This window comes from Mandrillus leucophaeus, unplaced genomic scaffold, assembly GCF_000951045.1.
Source record: "Mandrillus leucophaeus isolate KB7577 unplaced genomic scaffold, Mleu.le_1.0 Scaffold798, whole genome shotgun sequence".
In the NCBI taxonomy this organism is placed as follows: domain Eukaryota; kingdom Metazoa; phylum Chordata; class Mammalia; order Primates; family Cercopithecidae; genus Mandrillus; species Mandrillus leucophaeus.
The window spans coordinates 1,751,385-1,771,546 of NW_012108674.1; the positions used below are offsets into that span (position 1 = coordinate 1,751,385).

The window sequence follows — 20,162 nt, forward strand, 5'->3', positions numbered from 1 at the left end:
GCCAGGATGATCTCGATCTCCTGACCTCATGATCTTCCCACCTCGGCCTCCCAAAGTGCTGGGATTACCGGCGTAAGCCACCACGCCCGACCCATTTGCAATGAACTCTTTCATTCACCTAATGTTAAATTCTTCCCACGTACTTTGCTATAACAGGTCACAAGTTCTTCTCTCAAAATAAATGTTATGAGCATTACAGAAAGAGACATTTTCACCATCAGTTAAATTTGAATGAGCTAGAGTTCAATCACATAATTATTCTACAAATGAAAGTTCAACGTGGACCAAAACTAGAGAAAGCACAAGGAGTAAACAATTATAATTTGAATCTGTATTTACTCTATGTGTTTATCCCAGACATGGCACTTCACAATCACTAACTCTTATTTGGATTAAAACATTTACGCTAATTTGTAGCCTCAGAAAACGTTGCAGTGCAAACTAAACACAAATCACTTTGAAAGTTGGAATACTTCATCTAGAGTAATGACATAAGGAATCAACAACTTTTTAGGACAGAATGCCATCAGTACAGTTAAATAATGTTCAACGATTCTAAAAGCCTAAGTGAGAAAGGGAAAAAATGAGGACTCCAAAACAGTGTGTCTTTTTTTTTTTTTTGAGACAGAGTCTCACTCTGTCACCCAGGCTGAAATGCAGTGGCGCTTTCTCTGCTCACTGCAACCTCTACCTGCGGGTTCAGGCAATTCTCCTTCTCCTGCCTCAGGCTCCCAAGTAGCTGGGATTACAGATGCCTGCCATCACCTGGCTAATTTTTACATTTTTAGTAGAGACAGGGTTTCACTACGTTGGCCAGGCTGGTTTTGAACTCTTGATCTCAAGTGATCCACCCACCGTGGCCCCTCCCAAAGTGCTGGGATTATGGGCGTAAGCTACCACACCTGACCTCCAAAACAGTGTGTTCCAAAGAGAAGTAATCCAAGGCCAACACTCAGAAATCCTGGGTTTTGTTTTGCTATGCCTCACTCACTATGAGCCCTCTGACCAAGTGCTTTTATTCTCTAAGTTTCGTAGTTAATATGAGGTTACTGGAAACAAGATACCTAGCTCAGTGTACCCTGTAAATGACAGCATTCAGCATCTTACCTTTTATTATTACAAGCTGGTGATTCAGATATCGAATTTGGCATTCACTTTCATTTAACTTTTCAACTAAGTTCTCCAGTTGTCTCTCTTTTGCTTTGTTAAGAACCTGAAGTTGAATAATCTGCATATTTTCTGCAGAGTCTGGGAATTAAAGACAATTTATTAGATAAAAACATACCAAAATATAAATTTATAGTCATTTAAAGCAGTGCTTTTCAAACTGTGACTACAACTTTTCAGAGTATCATGAAATCAATTCAGTGAATTATGACTAGGATTAAAAAAAGAGAGATAAAATAGAATGTATCCGATTGTATCATGTAGTAAGAATCAGTCTTATTTTGTGAAACTTGTTTCATTTATACATACTTGTTCATATAGATATATGTTGTAGACCATATCACAATAAAAAAATACAGTTCTTACAGTGGGTCACTGCTAGAAAAGTTTGAAAGTCACTGGTTTAAGTTATAACCCTGAATCACTACCTACCGTTTTAGCCAATTAAAAGTTAGTATATAACAACTGCAATGAAATAAAGTAATATGCTCTCAGAAAATTAAAAACAAGTACATCAGCTTCTATAAAATCATTCTTAAAGAAAATTTCTAGATAGCCTCAAAATATTTTATTTTAGGCAGGAGTGGGGAAAACATAATATTTATATTGATGCTGGCACATAACTGAATTAATTAGCTAGTGAATAGATTAATCAAGAATTTGGGTGGGGGCAGAAGGGTTGAAAAACTATCCATTGGGTACTATGTTCACTATTTGGGTAATGGGTTCACTAGAAGCCAAACCCCAGCATTATTTAATACACCCATGTAACAAACCTGCAAATGTACTCCTCAAATCCATAATTAAAAAAAAAAAAAAAAGATTTTGAAGTCTTGTTTTAGAAACAACTAGTCATTTGGGGACCACTTTAAAAAGAGTCAGGAAAAAAATGAAAAAAAGGATTGGTGGGTATGCTTCAACTACATAATGATAAATGTTCTTCACTTCCTACTAGAACAATGTTTCTGTAAGCTTACAATCAGAAATAAATGCATTTACTGAGTTTTAACCACTTGCTAACTAAATAATTCCATCCTCTTTTTAAAAAGAGATCTGGTTAAATAAAGAAAATTAAAGACTGAAAAGTTTATACAAGTCAAACTCCTCATAGATCTTATAGCAGAGCTAGTCCCATCTCTCTCCGAACTTGTTTTTTTTAAACTACTGTTGCTAAGAAACTATAATCACTAAATTGGCACTACCATTATTTAATTAACTTCCAAATGTCAAATTTAGACAAATGTGTAACTAACTCAACTTGAAGAAGTGCAGACTGTTAAGAAAGGTGAGGATTTTTTATATGCAGAAAGACCAGGTTTTTATATGCAGAAAGACCAGGAGATACAAATACAACTTTTCAAGGGAACTGAAAGAGTAAACACTAAGGAGATGTCAGGCCACTGCTGTGAGGTTCATTTACTCAACCTAAAACCAGTTATATCATATACACTGTCCACTTCCTCATTCCACAAAAAACGGAAGAACATAGAGAGGCCATCCTCATATTTGCTGTTGACTCCTTTAGGGGAAAATGAATTGTGGGCCTCCCCCTGTAACTACCCTGCTGTCCCAGTGTAAGATGGAAGCAACACTATGAAGTCACAACCCAAAAGTCCAGGTTTCTCTTTGGTATAGCCCAGGCAAGCCGGAATATCCAGTATGACTTTTCCCCTACTAATTAAAGGAAAACAAAAAAATAAAACAAAAACACTTGCTGTCACACTCTAGAATTACACTGGCTCTTCAATATGCACAATAATTAGAAGCTATTTAGTATGCCAGAGAGTATGACAAGAGTAATTCAGTACAGTCACTATACAGGTTTATATTTTGGGATTTTTGTTTTTTGATACTAGCATTGCATCTCAAAATTCTCTAGCAGCTATAAGCACTTTTTTCATTCTCATATTTGTATACATACTACACAAAAAAAAATTTGGCAAATGTCACACGACTGAACCTGATATCTAAGTAATTCTGAATATAAAGTAATTTGTATCAGAGTTGACTAATTATTACACTAAAAACTAAAATCAAAACAAAAAAGTTGATGATAGTGCTGATGTATTAAATTACACTTCTATATAGTCAAAAATCTGAGACTGAAAACTATGTTTCATTTTCCAAATTAGGCTTCAGTCAAAAAAATATATATAAAGTTCATAAAAAGTCTTTTTAAATTTTTTTTAAATTTCAAATGAGCCCCAGTCTCCTGTATGATAGGTGAGGATACTAACCACTATACAAATGAGGAGAAAAGACTTAAACTAGAATGACTGAAATATAAAGTTGAGAAAATGTCTTTTAACTTTTCCTAATGGAACATTTCCAATATATAAGAAAGTAAAGAGAATAATATGATGAATCTAGGTAAACCCATTTCCCAGATTCAACAATTATGAACTCATGGCCAATTCAGCTCCATCTATATTCCCACCCAACATTACCCCTCAATAGCATATTATTTTAAAGTAAATCCTAGACTTCATGTCAGTTTATTCATAAATATTCTTTAGTATATATCTCTAAAAATAAGGGCTCTTTGAAATATCAAGCACAATTCTATTGTCATACTCAAAAAATAATAATTCTTGAATGTGCTCATATATTCACTGTGTGTTCAAATTTCCCCAATTATGTGGTATTAAAAAATAAATATAAACTTGATACCTACTCTCATTAGCTCCTAAAAATTGTTGTTGCAGGCCTTCAAATGTGTCACTTCCTGTTATCGCCTGGGCTGGTGAGCCATTATTCTGGGCAGAAGACTGATAAGGTTTATATGTCACTTTATTATACGGTTCCAAACCTTGACAACTGGGACCCTGTGATGAACCAAATTGCTATTATAGATAACAAACGAAACTGACAAGATTTGGCCTTTTCTTCCAAAATTATCTGAATTAGACACCTAAATTTTATGTTACAGAACTTACTTTTGGTACAGTTACAAAGTTTTATACACACACACACACATATGTATCTGCTCAAAAGTAGCACTTACTGTTACTTAACAATATTAATTAAAAGTCTGCAATACATAATTTATAGACAACTAACTTCTACTTTTGAGCACACAATGAAGGCAATTTTATAAATAAAACCCAAGAATTCTAATAAGACTATATACAAATATTTTATTACAAATGATTTAGATTATGCCAAATATCTTGGGAACATAAGAATGCACATATTCAATAACATGAACATGGAATACGGTGCCTCATAACTAATAAATATTCGGTAACTCTTATGGGATGAGTAACACTCTACAGAGATAGAATTAAGAGAAAATAACCACTTAACAGCCCTAAAAAAATCCATCCTGTCATTGTGTGACACAGACTAGCTGTTGAGGTATTTGCTGTCATCGAGAAATTCTAAGAAGCAACTAACTATATCCTGAGGTCTTACTTCATTAAAATCTCCCACAGGAAAAACAAGGTTTTTTGTTTTTTCCTTCACATTCATCCTGTCTGCTGTTATATCACCATACAAAACAGATACCAGCTTTGACGTGTTTAACCTAAAATTTGTTATGAGTGGTAAGCAAGAAAACTGAGGAAATTAAATGTCACCTACCCAGAATTACTGCTTTAAAAACGACAATAAGAGACCTGAACATAGCTTCTCACTAAAGCACAGTGCAGTGGTAGAAGCAGCAGTAAACGAGGACGGTTATTCTTTGGCAGACTTAACTTTTAATGTTTAATCAACTGTGTCCGAAGAGCCTCTATTTTAAACTTCCGACTTAAGATCATGATTGTATTAGACTGTAAACAGAAAATACCATGACTAATTCACCATCAACCTGCATAAGTGCCCTCTCAGAACTTTGTGTGGTTACATCATCTTACCATTGCACTCACATACATTTCCTGAACACATACAAACATCACGCAAATGTGTGTGCACACACACAAGTTCTTCAAAGTCAAGTTTTCACAATACCTGAAAATGGTTCCATTGAGGATCTGAAAATTTAATTACATTGGTTGGTTGGTTATTAAATTCCTGCTTCTGACCATTGGTATATGGCCTAAAGTTTTCAGGAAGGTGATATAAATCAGTCTGTTCACATTTACTTGGAGGAGTATAACCACTTCCACCTTCATCTCCACCTTCTTCAGGATGGTACACAGGATGTCGGTCTTCAGTTTTACTTCTGTTTTCTTCCCAGACATTGCCACATTTTTCTCCAGCATATAAACTCTGAATTTCATTATAGTCCTATTAGATAACAAGAGTAAAACAAAAGCACGAAGATCCATTCCCACCCTCATCAACGTCACCATCACACCAGATACTTACATTTACACTTTGAGATTTGGGCAGCATTTGCTCATTCCAGCTCATCTCCAATTGCTCAGGATGATGTGGTCTTGAGAAAAAGGAATACTTTCGATTTAAAGCCTATCATTTATTTGTACATAGATAACACAAAGAACCCCAAGATTTTAACATTTTTCCCTCCAACCTTCACCCAAAATTTTAAGAATCAATTTATAATTTTATAATCATGTAATTATTAATCTTCATCAAAAGAAAAAGACTTATAGAATTGCAATATACACGTGAAAGTGCCTTCAGCTGCTTACTGTCTGTCTGTGCCATCCTCGCTGCAGTCCGAATACTGGGGCTCGGGAGAGGAGAGGTCGTCATCCAGCATGTCATGGGGAAGGTCTGTGAGTAACTGCTGCAACTGAGTCAAAAGGGCTGCATCAATATCACACCAACTTAAAACAAGACACCAAGCCAAAGCTGCCTTGGGACGAGTGGGTTTTTACTGTAGAGGTCAAAGAAGTTCGTAATTCCCTCCTTTAACTAACTTCTTAAGTACCACACAAATTATATTCATCATTTCACTTGGGTAAAGGGGAATGCATAATTTTAGGATTTATATCAGAAGGCTTTTTTTTTTTTTTTAAACAAAGGTCTAAGATTTAAATACACATACAGTAGAATTAAAAAACCTTTTTGTGGAAACACAGCAAGTCACAATAATGGTACAATCAACGTATTATGTTATCACAGGGCAGGCAGACTAAGTCTCAGAATGCTGTTTTACCAGTAATCAGACCCTAGGGAATTGTCAATTAGACGTCCCACAGGGAATGTGAGTAGCCAGATGCACTCTGGCCAGGTGATGAGAACAGCAGCAGCAGCAGGTGGCCTAGAAGCCCTTAAATGCTCTGATAACGTAGAAACCCGTGGAAACCCGGGGGAGTCACTAATTAGTAGAGATCTAATTCCAAAGATGAAAAGATACACAATACTCTGCTCTCATACAACATCTGCGTAAAAGAAGAGTTGGAAGACTGTTTTCTATAGATAGCACATGCAAAAGCATAACACTACACCTGATATTAAATATTTGATTTATCTCTTATTATTTTCTAGAAAAAAAATCAGTTTTAGCAATCTGCTTATTATATAAACTAGACAGACAAAGTTAATTCATTCAAATTTCAAATATGATAAAAAGATGAATAAATCAGCTATTCTGTAAGACATAATTCAGTAACTTTTAGGATTTCCATAACTATCTGCAATTGTCTTTCTTCAAAACCCAATATAATAATATTACCCTAAAAATCCCATTTTATATATATCTTAAATTAAGTAACAATTAGAAGATCAAATATTATGTTACTAAATACTTTTTTGGGAAACTGTTTCTAATTACTTCTCTTTAAGAAACTAAGCACCAGTTTAATTAACAACTTGATTACATCCCTCCAAAGTACATAAATCAAACCCATAACATTATGCAAGTGGATTTTAAAGACCTTAAATACTCTGTAAAACCTTTCAGGAAAAAAAAAAAATGAGATGTTCCTTGGTCTACAGCAGGTTATTTTTTTTCCACTTTGCCTGTCATTAATACAAAAGAAATGAAATGTGGCCATAAAACATATCTGAGTATAATGTTAAGAGTTACAAAAAAAAAAAAAAAAAGAAAAACTTTCTTAAACAAAATATGTATAGTAAAAGTTAAATAAATATATTTTATGGGAGGTCTGAAAGGAATGCCCCAAATTCTTAACTGAGCTTTGGTGAAATAAAATTTGGAAATCGGAATAGAGTATGTTGGAGCCACGTGGGTGGGAATACTTCTTCATCTATATTTATTTCTCATATTCACTGGATGGGTTTTTTTTTAAGGTTTTCTCAATCCATTTTTTTTTTAAAGATGCAACAAGAGAAAGATACTTTCTTCAATGAAAAGTTATCTTAATCTTTAAATCTGTTTAATGCTAACATGAACACGCAAGACCCTCATGTATTGCTCACCTCCACATGCAAGGTGCTTGAAAAATCATTTTGAGAATTAGCCATATCAGAGTTGACTGAGAGATATAAAAAACAAGAAATACAAAAGACACAATATGCAAAACAAAACAGGACACATCAACATATTTGTATATGACATGCCTCATATGAAAGGTAGCAAAGCAATTCTACAAAGACACAAATGCACTAGAGAAAAAAATCGCATCTATGAGGTCTTTTAAAAGTAGTACCACTTGTTGTCTATAATCATGCATCACTGCTTTAAGGCAAAAGACTACCCCCACATGTTACACAAGGAAAAATAAAACAAAGCAAATCTTTTATACCTATATTAAGTAAAGACTTCTGAACAGAAAGAACATTTTCTTCTAAACCTTCAGTGAGATTCAAGTACATAGCCTTAAAATTCAGGGGTGCCTTTTTTTCCCCCACACAAAAACAAAAAAACTACATAATAATTCAGCAGTTATTGTAGCTTTGTGACACCACAAAATTGGCATCCACAGAGAAAAATTAATTTGAGTATAAGCAATCAGCTAATCAAAATGCTTCCGGATCCACATATAAACATCAACTAGCAAAATCATCCCTATAGTATTTAGAGTCTTGCAAGATATTTTACATATATGCTAACATTTTAAAATTCATCTTCAAAAAATTTATCCATCAAGTTCTTTGGCATAGCTGGGTCATATTCCCTGGCTTCTATAAGTTTCAGGGCTGAGAAAAGCTAAATGAAGTCGTCCTAAATAAGGCCATTCAGGAATAAAATCCATCCTCCAGTGTTTCCATTTCCCAGGATCAAAGTGTGCCCTCCTCATATACACTGGCAAATTGCTTTTTGGTCACTGAACCCTGTGCAATAAAACATAAAATTGCCATATCTAGTTATGCATGTTACCTGTTACCAAATAGAGAAATTTAGAAACTATAAATTTTCCTCATTAAAGATCTATCAAACTTCCAAATACAGATTCAAGAACAGAAATAACAATCCTTATAAATGATAAGATTTAATACTAGGCATTAATTTAAAATTCATCAGACTGCTTTTTGGCTGCAAGCAGTAATCTCAACAGATATTACTGTGCATTAACTGAGTTTAAAAATTTAACAGATACCTTCCCTATAAAAAAGATAATTTACCACTCTAAGGCTTCAGTTGAAATAAATTCAGAATCATTCTATAAACTCCTCTCCCTTTCTACTTCACATATTTCTTTCTTAAAAAGAAAAAAAAAAAAAGAGCATTTTACTTTGTTAACAAAACACTTTGCAATAACCCATGTAGGACATACAAAAGCCTACATTCAGGGGCAAATGTAAAACAGAGAACATGTAAACCTTCTGTCAGGATTTTCAACTTAAATTAACTAAACAGATTATCTTCAGAGCCTATAATCCTCAATATTAATGAAGGCAAGAGGCCTCAAATTACAAACCATACAATAATCTTCTCCCAAGAGAAAGGGTAGCAAATGGAATACCTAACGGTCATATTCCCTTTGAACAGGTGACCTCTTAGTACACTTCTAAAAAGATTCTGATATTTTCAACTATGAATTATTAAATAATGCTTTCATGGATACACGCTAAATGTAAACAAATACTAGCTTTACAACTCCCTCTAGTGGAAACAAAATATCAAAATGTTTCCGTAATTACATCAAACAAGGCAGTTAAAAAGTGCAAGAAGGGTGGTCAGGAGATCGAGACCATCCTGGCTAACACGGTGAAATCCCGTCTCTACTAAAAATACAAAAAACTAGCCGGGCGAGGTGGCGGGCGCCTGTAGTCCCAGCTACTCGGGAGGCTGAGGCAGGAGAATGGCGTGAACCAGGGAGGCGGAGCTTGCAGTGAGCTGAGATCCGGCCACTGCACTCCAGCCTGGGCGACAGAGCGAGACTCCATCTCAAAAAAAAAAAAAGTGGAAGAAAGGCTACACAATGGAAAGCTTGCCTCTAAAATACGTGATGCCAAGCTCATTGCGGAGCTTTATTATTCTATTAGAGAAGTACCGATATAGAAACCAAGTCAGTATTGCCAGGTGCAAGCTTCTATCTGCCACCTGCTACTTAAAACATCTACCTTTCTACTCAAGATCATTTTCAAAGATGTCATCACTAAATGACCCGTCATCAGCAAATACTATCTTGACATCATAGATTACCAAGTATTTCTGCCCCAAATCACCAGCTCCAGAACATATACACACATAAACAGATAATTTTACTATCTAGAACCAACAACCACCACAGAGCTACTTCTGGTGACACTGCAGAAAGTACACGTCTACTCCAGCTGACTGTGAGAGTCCAAAATGGCAATCTTCTTTAAGCTGTGGCTTTACCAACAACTAAGAGGCTTATAACAAGCATTCCTATTACAAAAAGACCTTTATCTGGGGCTGGGCACGGTGGCTCACGCCCGTAATCCCAGCACTTTGGGAGCCCAAGGCAGTTGGATCACCTGAGGTCAGGAGTTCAAGACCAGCCTGGCCAACATGGCAAAACGCCGTCTCTACTAAAAATACAAAAAAAATTAGCCAGGCATGGTGGCCCATGCCTCTAATCCCAGCTACTTGGGAGGCAGAGGCAGGAGAATCGCTCAAACCCGGGAGGCAGCACCAGCCGAGATTGCGCGATTGCACTCCAGCATGGGCAACAGAGCGAGACTGCATCTCAAAAAAAAAAAACAAAACTGTATCTCTGTAATATCTGACTGTGCAATCACAAGTATAGTGACTTTAAGTGAAGAGTATTTTTGCAAAGTCACATTGTTACATTATGAATGAGTTAATACAAGAGCTTCTGAATTATTTTCTGGGACAGCTTTATAAAGAAAAGTTTGCTTTGGATGAGATCTCCTCCTTAGCAAGAACGACAAGTATTAGCAGCTCTCAAGAGTACAATCAGAAAGTAATGTCCTCCAGTAAGTTAGGAGAAACATAAGTAATGTGTGACAATTAATGGATATTAACCGACATGATACATATCTCTATGATGTCATCACCCTCGCTGATCTGCACCCTAATCTGCTCTGTCAACTATTTATAAGAGATGGAGTTTCAGTTAAAACACTGTGAGAAGCTGTGGTTTATGTACCTCTCTACCATGCATTTATGCCTTGACCCACAGTGGACCAACTTAATGTACCATTAAGAGTTGCAGCACTTTGGAAATAGATTATAGGACTTTTTTTTACAAAATTCTTGTTTTTTGTTTGCTTGTTTTTTGTTTTTTTGTTTTTTTGGTTTTTTTGCAAAATATGGGTCTATTCATGATGGTCTCTGGCTTGAGATCCACTGGTCTAAATATCCTCTAAATATTGAATAACGTATTTACTAAATCCTTTCCTTTTTCTGAATGTTAAAGGCACTTTCTCCATTTGATCTTCAATGCTAACAGTGGAGAGAATAGAAATGGAAAAGGCTAAATCATAATTGTAAAGCTGCTCTTTAGGATGGCATGAAGGTTGGAATGGTGTATTCACTGGGATATGGGCACATGTGGACAAAATCCCAACTGGCACCAAAGCAACAAAATTAAACACAGCTTGGAAAAACATGCTGTATTAGCAACTGGCCTTTCATCCCAGACAGTGAAAATCAGGACTATCCAACCATGTACCAAGAGAGGCTCTCACAAACCCTTAGCAGGATAGACTATGAGTCAGATGCGGTATGCCTGGTAAGCCTTATAGCACATCATCAGGGATAAAGGCATTCCTCCCACGTCAGCGAATTGAACACAAAGTGATTCACTAAGTAGAGAAAGCAATATGCATTAGCCCACTGCTAACAGTTATAATCTAGCCACAATCCCAAAGCCGTAGTCCCAAAGCTACCAACCAGGTAGACAGGAAAAAACAGCTTTTTTTCTTTAATCTCTTAAGGCTGTGAGCCATTCAGCTATTGCTGGGTCAGGAAGACTGAGACAGTTAAAAAGCCTTCTAGATACACATGCAAGCTTGGGTTTGACCACCCAATTTATTACTTTAACTTGTAGTGACAAAGTATATATACAGCTGAAGATTTGTGAACAGTTCTGAAGTTTGTCACTAAAAGCTGAACCTCTCTAGCCTCTAATCTGTTTTCCTTGCAGCAACTATTTTTTAAAGTAAAAATATTTTTATTAGCATGAAGTTTTTTACAAATTTAACCATAATCATCATGTTAGAGCCAATTTAGCTATATATCCTTCCACTCTGCTGGAAATACTCATTCTTAGATATTTGATCTTTCAAGAACAACTTTTCCCCTGAAATTCCCTATCCCAGCATACAATCTATCAAAGAAGTGATCCCAAATAGCTATTTTCTATATTATCTAGAATTAATTGCCTCCTTGACTAGTATTCCCTCTAAAATTTTAACCACACAATACACTGGCAGTAAGCTCTAACACTCTACCTATCTCTCTAATATATTTCTCAATGAAAAATCACCTGTCAAAATATTTTTTCTTCTTTACAGTAGTGATTACTTAAACTGACCCTCTCAAGAATCCCAGTGGCTAAACCCCAGCCAACTATCCAAGCCCAGTCATGAAAACCTCATGCTGCAGGTTCAAAGTAACAGAAAATCCTCATTCCCATCCTTGCCACAACAATTGTTGTGAGGGGCCCTGCCAAAATCCAGAAACCCTCTCCAGGGTCATAAACTCAAATGCCCTCAGGGACCTGGCAGAGAATTTACCAGAGTGAAGCAGGCAGGTCTGAGTGCATAAGCCCATGTCTGTGTGAGAAGTGGGGACCGTGGCCAGCTGGGGAAGGAGAGCCACTGCTCAGCTCCAGCCCGCCTGCTGCCATGTGCAAATACAGGCCAGGTGTGGCCAGAGCTTTGGATGTTTTTTAGATAAGCCAGAGAATCTGCAGTGCTGCATAAAATTTTTGAATCTTCAAATACAGATTCAATTTTTTAAAAGACAATACCTGTCTATGAACCAAATCCAGCAAGTTGCCAGCTTTCTATCCCTGCCATAATTCTACCACCAGCCACATGAACAATGGTCAACTGACGCTATTCCTTGCTTCCTATTAATACTAATGGTCCCCAATAACTATTAAATATTTCTTTACATGTTGGAAAATGGGTCATATAAAAAATAGTGTCAGGACAGGCCGGGCGCGGTGGCTCAAGCCTGTAATCCCAGCACTTTGGGAGGTCGAGACGGGTGGATCACGAGGTCAGGAGATCGAGACCATCCTGGCTAACACGGTGAAACCCCCGTCTCTACTAAAAAATGCAAAAAAACTAGCGGGGCGAGGTGGCAGGCGCCTGTAGTCCCAGCTACTCGGGAGGCTGAGGCCGGAGAATGGGAGGCGGAGCTTGCAGCGAGCTGAGATCCGGCCACAGCACTCCAGCCTGGGTGACAGAGCGAGACTCCGTCTCAAAAAAAAAATAAAAATAAAAATAAAAAAATAAAAAAAAAATAGTGTCAGGACAAAAGAAGCCTTTTATCATAGATAATCAAGAAATTTGACTTACACTAAAAACAACCAAAACAATTAACTTGACTTCCACCAATAACACTACTACTGCTGCTATTACTATTGCCACCATTTACTGAACACTTGCTATGTGCCACGTATTCTGCTAAACACTTTATATATAAATAATATGGTCTCTCCCTTTTATTCCTTTCCTTCTATAATCTATTCACCATGCAGCCTTCTGAAAGATCTTCAAAAATATGATATCACTTTTCCCTGCTTAAAATCCTCCACTGGCTTCCCATTGCTCTAAGAATAAAATACAAACACCTTATCATGGCTTTCCATGATCTGACAGCCACATCCACCACCCAGCACTGGCTTATATGTACCCAAAACCGTGGCCTTCTGGCTGCGCCACAGATACACGGGTCTCTTCCCAACTTCCCAGCTTACAGTCTTTGGTGTTTTGGCCTAGACTGCTCTTCGTCAGGCTTCGGCATGGCTGGTTCCTTCTCATAAGTCAAGTCTCAGCTCAACTATTGCCTCCTCCCACAGACCTTCCCTCACCAGCCCATCTACAGCAATCCCCTACCAATTGCTTTCATAGCACTCCAGTTTGTTTTCCTGTCATTTATCAATGATATATTATCACTCACTCAAATTACTTTACTCACTTGTTTACTTGCTTATTGTCTGCCATCCCACTAGGATGTAAACTACCCAAAGCAAAGAGCCTTGTCAGACTTATTCATGGCAATGTTACAAGCACCTAGAAACTAACCTGCCACTTCCAAAGTCTACTATTACCTCCTAAATGAAAAGAAAAATTTAACCATTTATCTGATGGCATTATTCACGTTGTGTTTTATTCTTGCCTCAAAAACAGAAGCATTCCACTTACCCACCTTTTCAGTCTAAATAGCAAGCAGAGTTTAGGGTTGTTTTTTTAAAAAAAAAAAAATCCAAATCCCTTCAAAATGACACAAGATGATATAATTTTGATCAAGAAATAAAACTTGTTAAAGACTGGGTTTAGGGTCTCTCTCTTTATTTTTTTTTTAACAACCTACCTCTTTCTCTCTTTCATAGTCCTCTTTGTCATATTCCTCATCTTCATTTTGCGCTGGTAGTGCCACACTGCCAAAGTCTAATGACATGGTCATCCTGTGGGAAGGGGAAGATGTTTGGTTTCTGAATATTCCATAAAATCTCCCCAGAACAAACTACATAAGAGATGCCATACATACACAGAGTGAAAAGACAGAAACAGACTGGGAGAACATATGTGTAACTCCATTATGGCCAATACAAATAATTGCATTTCATAGAAAATAGCTATATGACAGCAATTCATGGAACAGAAAAAAATGCAAATCGGTAATAAAACTATGAATAGACCTTTCTAGTGGTCTGAAAATATAAGTTAAAACAGTAAGATTTTTTGTCCACATAAAAAATGACAATAGTAATAAACTAGAAATGTGCCAAATGTAAAAATCTTATAAGCTCAAACAAAATTTCAAATGTGATATATTAAACATGGTACAGGCAGTACCCTAATTGCTTCATTTTTTTTTTTTAATATCAGAAATCCAAATATCATGCTTTACAAGAGGGCCCCTAAATCATGAGTAACTGCTACCCAGAAACCATTTACAATTCAGTAAATGCCATAGAGCGCGCAACAAAATATAAGTCTTAAACGTCCTCCTCTTAAGCTTGATAAAATCAGGTTCTGGCAATACACTCAGGAAAAACAGAAGTGAAGGCTGTGAAGCTCCACCACTGTGGACTTCCAATTCCAAAAGCAACAGCAAGAGTTCCCTGGGGAGCAGTCACTGCTGCGGCAGAAGCAGCAGCAGGAAATGGGTTTTCAACTACTTACAGTCAAAAAAGCTGCTGCTGATTTAAATTATACTTAGGGATCCTGACACTACACATAAACCCCTTAGAACTTCAAAGCTCTGAACAATCCCAACAAAAAAAAAAGTAGGCAGGTGTCATCAATTACCTGGCCTAACACTGCCCTCCATTCAGTCCACTGTCGTTCATGCCAATGAAACACACTTGGATGTGAGCCTGAGCCACAACTCATTCACTACATCTTTCAAGCTCTAAAATGTCATTAAATTGGAAGTAAAATCAGAAGCATAGAGACCCAGCAATCCAAATGCATTTTACCATAAAGAACTTAGCTCCCTCATCTTAACAGGTAAGAACTATATCACAAACTTTCGTGGAAGCCAATAGCTCTAGAGTAGACAATACCCCATTTCATCAGATCTAAGATGTCTTTGATTCTATGATGCAGTTCCATTTGTAGCAGTAGGAACAAGATGTAGGCAATCAAATTATGACATAACATTAATTTTAGGATGCAGTCTATGTTGTAGATATTAAAGTGTGAAAAGGAAATGTGCAAGCTAGACTAGATGAATATGGTATTAAAGATTAACACACATATGAATTTCAGTGGTGAAAATCCCCCTATGTCAAGTTTTTGTTTTTCAAAGACTGAGTTATGTTTCTTGGCCAACCTCAAATTTGCTGTCTACCTTCTAATCCCTTCCTCTCTGGTCCTTACACCCAACCCGTCCCTTTCAACTCATATCAACTCAGACTCTTTACATCAACTTAAAACCCTCCAGCCTCTGCTTCTCAGACCACACCTACTCCTTTCTACCCTTGTGCCAGGGCTAAAGGGGGAAGAGACATGCATATTGAGGAAAATAAATCTAAGTCCATCTATAAGATGCCTTTTGTATATCAACAGAAGATGAAGATATGAGTATGGTAAAGAGCCTATAATATGAAATGGTGAGGAAAAAACACACAATCACAAGTCTCTAGATTTTTTTTCTACTACTGCAAATGGACTTAATAGTGTAGAGAACACTATATATGAATAATGAAAATACTAGCCCAATTAAATCCCATCTCCTTAAAAGTGATGAAATTAAACTGGACCTTAAAGACATTCCTGAATCCTCCAGGCAGAAAAAATCCTTTCTGCTTCTGAATTCTGTGTCTTCTACCTCTCTTTCATTTAAATACAAATACAAGACAAAATACGGAATTTGGGTTAATTTCTCCTGAAGTTAGAGAAAGGAGGTTTGTTCCAATCCTTTATTAACCTGCCATCAACTGATGTTGATTATTGAAAAAGAACATTAAGATTTATAAGAGCCTATTGCTAAAAATGTAGCTACTAATATTTTAAATACAGGGCTACTTTTTCTCAGATAACGAATACTTACGTTATTGTTTTTAAAGTAAAGAGAATGTAAAATATCAAAGCATATATCTTTAATGTTATTTTAAATCCAAAACATGGCATTACCAAAGTCTCCCCCACTGAAGAAAAAAAAGGTATAAGTTTTCCTTATGAGAACTATAAACTATGAAAGGCTTTAAGAAATGATTTCAGGTATAAAGAGAAATCTGATCAACTTACGTGGTTAAAAATATATATACTGAAAAGGTAATACATATTTTAAATGAGACTAAAATAAAAGCTAATACTTTAACTTATTAATCACCACTCATTATCACTGCTACCAGAGACTTTAGTATAATATTCAGAACAACAAAAGAGACAGCTTTAAAAAAAAAAATAGCAAGATAGCAAACCCAAAAGCCATAAAGAAAAATGTGATGGAAACCTAACCACAAAAAACAAAACTTTGTTTAAGGCAAAAGACATCATTAACAAGTCAAATATTGTGTATGAAAAAATACAGCCAGGCGCTGTGGCTCAAGCCTGTAATCCCAGCACTTTGGGAGACCGAGGCGGGAGGATCACGAGGTAAGGAGATCAAGACCATCCTGGCTAACATGGTGAAACCCCGCCTCTACTAAAAATACAAAAAAATCAGCCAGGCGTGGTGGTGGGCGCCTGTAGTCCCAGCTACTCGGGAGGCTGAGGCAGGATAATGGCGTGAACCCGGGAAGCGGAGCTTGCAGTGAGCCGAGATCACACCACTGCACTCCAGCCTGGCGACAGAGCGAGACTCCATCCCCAAAAAAAGAAAAGAAAAGAAAAAGAAAAAAAAGAAAAAATACATCACTAACAAAGTCCAGAAAAATGAGAATCAGAAAAATATTTGCAAAGCACCTGACAAAGTCCCAATATAAAATTCTTAAAAAGACAGACAATCCAATATAAAATTGGGCGACTGACATGACAATTTATTTTAAAAACTGTACATCAATTAGTTTGAAAAGATGATTAAGCTCGTGATGTTTCAAAAAAGTGTCATTTAAACAACAATATGCCACTTTCAACAACCACTAGATTGAAAAAAAAAAATTATCACCCAGTGGTGACCATTTTGTATTTTGTATGGCTCACGAGTTCCTGGTGAAAATATGAACTGCTAAACCATCTTGAAAACTATCAAAATTAATATATTGAAAATGAACATTTGCACTAGTAAAATTATTTTTGAATTTGTCATACTATACCACTAGTAAAAATAATGAAAATTTTCTATATCTATTGACTCAAGGCTGACTACTTAAGAAATCAAGATGCAGAATAAGTGTACAGTATGTTTTGGTTTTCTTTTTCAGTAGCAGTCTGGTAGACTTTCTTCCTAGATAACTTTTTCTGAACCCTTAACAAGACTACAAAAAGTATGTCCTGTTGTTACACTCAGATGGATGCTCTGACCCAGCATTTCTTTCGTTGTCCCTAATTTTCTCTGCCCTCCTTACAACAAAACCAATCAGTGTTTATTTAGACAAAAGATTACAAAGCAAAAGTAGTATTGTTTTCGCCTCATCTAATAAACTATAAGCACCCTGAAGGCAGAATTAAAATGTATCTACCCGCTTGCACATGGTAGGCACATAACAAATATTCGTTGACTGAATATGATACAGGCATGTTACCTTATAGGAATTCATTATTTCAATAAAATTTTATTGAATACCCACTGTGTTCCAGATCACATCCTAGATACATCTAAAACATGGTACCAGCCATGAGGAGCTCACTGTCTCTGCTCATCCTCTCTTAGAGCCACTGATGTAAACAGTTACAATAACATATTGTAATAAATTCCGTAGTAGATGAAAGTACAAAGCACAAATTAACTTTTCCTAAGAAGAAAGGATAGTTTAGAGAATTTTTACAGAAAAAAAAGAGCTTTTAGATTAGAAATAAATCTTAAAGGACACAATATGGCTATAACTGGCTCTAAGAATGAGGGCACTCATTCAGATAACCTGAGCTCAATTCTGGCTCTTTTATTTATCAGCAGTGCAGTCTTGAGCAAACCGTTTCTGCCTCTTCGTTAATGAAATGGGGGTGGAAACAATACCTACTTCAAAGATTGATTCTGAGGATTCACAAGATAATACATGTAAAGTAATTAGCACTATGTACCAATCAATACATTCTAGTTTTATTACCATTATGACATTATTACTGATGAATAGGAGTCTGACAGCTACCGAAGAGGTTACGGGAATAAAGAGGATTCCGCATATCTGAGAAAAGGTGAGTGTGCAGCCTATGAGAAATGTCACTTCAAAGAATGCAACTTCCTATGGAACAAAAATGCCACCCTCCTTCAAGATGCCTTTCCAAGCCTGTTCCCCCATAGAATAAGCCACTCCTTTGCACTTTCAGACTGTATGTCTTATGCTTTTCTTATGGCTTCTACTTCAGCTTCTCTTTAGTTGAGTGCATTCACCTGTCTGGGGAGTGCATGTTCATTGTCACGCACTATGAAGGTATACGGTGATAACAGGCTTAAATCAGACTCGAGTTCATGACTACGATATAGAAAGGGTTATAAACCCCCAAAAAAGGGGTCTCTAAGAATTGCACTGGGAGTTGGGAAATTCTACTTACTTGCTGACATAACTCGCCTTCTAGAATGGAAATAGCCAGAGCACACAGCTCGGTTTAGACTTGCAACACCTGGTGGAGGCGCCCTATTCATTCATTCAACAATTTACCAAGCACTGTTCAAGATTACAGTTTAACGGGACGTGATGGAGGGAAAGAAAATAGACATATAAACAAATGATCACGACATCTTGTGATCAGTGCTAATGACAGCACTTTGGACAAATTGATTTAAGTTGCTCAGAGAGCGGAGCGAGTAATGCTAATACACAATAGGCATCCACAGGCTAAGCGAATGACCTTGAGGAACTGTTTGGCGTCAGCTACAGCACTACAAACATGACCAAAGCCACACGGGGCCCATAACCCAGGACTGCTGGCTTTGGGTGCCAGCGTCACTTGTACTCGGTCAACACACGTGCACACAGCACCTATTGTGAGCCAGGAGTAACGCCAGGGTGACCAAGGCGGGGTCCGCAGAGTAGGGTCTCGGGGCGACCCCAGCAGTTTGGAAACGAGGCGGGTTTCCCATATGTCGCTTCTAAATAGGATATTGGAGGAATGAAGAGGTCTAAATGACACGTTAATGGTAAAAGCTGAGCCCGCAACTTGCGGGCAGTCCACCACCGCGGGATTTGGGGAGAGGGCAGGTCAGCCCCCGGGGAACCCTCAGCCAGGATCCCGAGGACCCCGCAACTCCTCTAACCCCAGGTCCAAGCCCACCCGTGAATCAGAACTCACCAGAGGCCACGGAGGCTGTTACCGCGAGGAAACTCTAGCCCTGGCGGAAGACCAACTTCTAGCAAACCCCCTTACCCTGGTTGTAGTCCACTAGCTCCTTCCTAGTCACAACCGAACCCACGGGGCGGAGGCCCTTAAGGAGCAGTCGCCTCCTTCAATCGCCGACTAGAAGCTCGCCCGGTGGGCGGAGCCGTGCCGGCTCGGGGCAGAGCGAGGAAGCAGAAGTCTCCGCCTTCCTCAAGCTTGGTTGAGAAGTCCGCCCGCAGTTGCAAAGTACGGCTGTTTGAAAGCGGGCGCCAGAGGTGGCGGGAAGCTCCCCCTGTGCGTCCATTGGTGAATTCGTGACCCAATTACGAGGAAGTTACTCTGGAGTGGGCGGGCTGATCGGTTGCCTAGAGACGCCGAGGCGCTTTGCCCGCCACCTTCCGCCAGGGTGCACCGGCCTTACCGGGACCCCTTGCCCCTTTGGTAGCGGAGACTGCAGAGGTGACTCGTGCCGCCTACGCTTCAGCACACAGAATCCCGCAGATTCCCCAACGAACTCTTGCCTTAGAGGTTTTTTACATTTGCCCTTCGTGTTTTCTAAGGCACCTGCTTCCCCATTACCTAACAGCCTTAGATGTTCTGCTTTGTCTTCTATCTTACTAGGTGCCGCTTTGTTTACATTT

At 37.8% G+C, this 20,162-nt stretch overlaps 1 protein-coding gene across 1 annotated transcript in view; it reads right to left on the reverse strand.

Moving 5' to 3' along the window:
* CEP152 (centrosomal protein 152kDa) overlaps positions 1-19,128 on the reverse strand; it is a 73,862-nt gene extending 54,734 nt beyond the window's left edge. The window contains exons 1-7 of the mRNA XM_011967294.1: positions 18,757-19,128; positions 13,967-14,060; positions 5,766-5,869; positions 5,479-5,548; positions 5,119-5,397; positions 3,842-3,992; positions 1,108-1,248 (exon numbers count right to left, since the gene is read on the reverse strand). Of these exons, the coding sequence (XP_011822684.1) occupies positions 1,108-1,248; positions 3,842-3,992; positions 5,119-5,397; positions 5,479-5,548; positions 5,766-5,869; positions 13,967-14,059 (838 nt within the window). The 5' untranslated portion in view covers position 14,060; positions 18,757-19,128. The remainder of the gene's footprint in view (positions 1-1,107; positions 1,249-3,841; positions 3,993-5,118; positions 5,398-5,478; positions 5,549-5,765; positions 5,870-13,966; positions 14,061-18,756) is intronic.
* Positions 19,129-20,162: the final 1,034 nt, after the last annotated feature.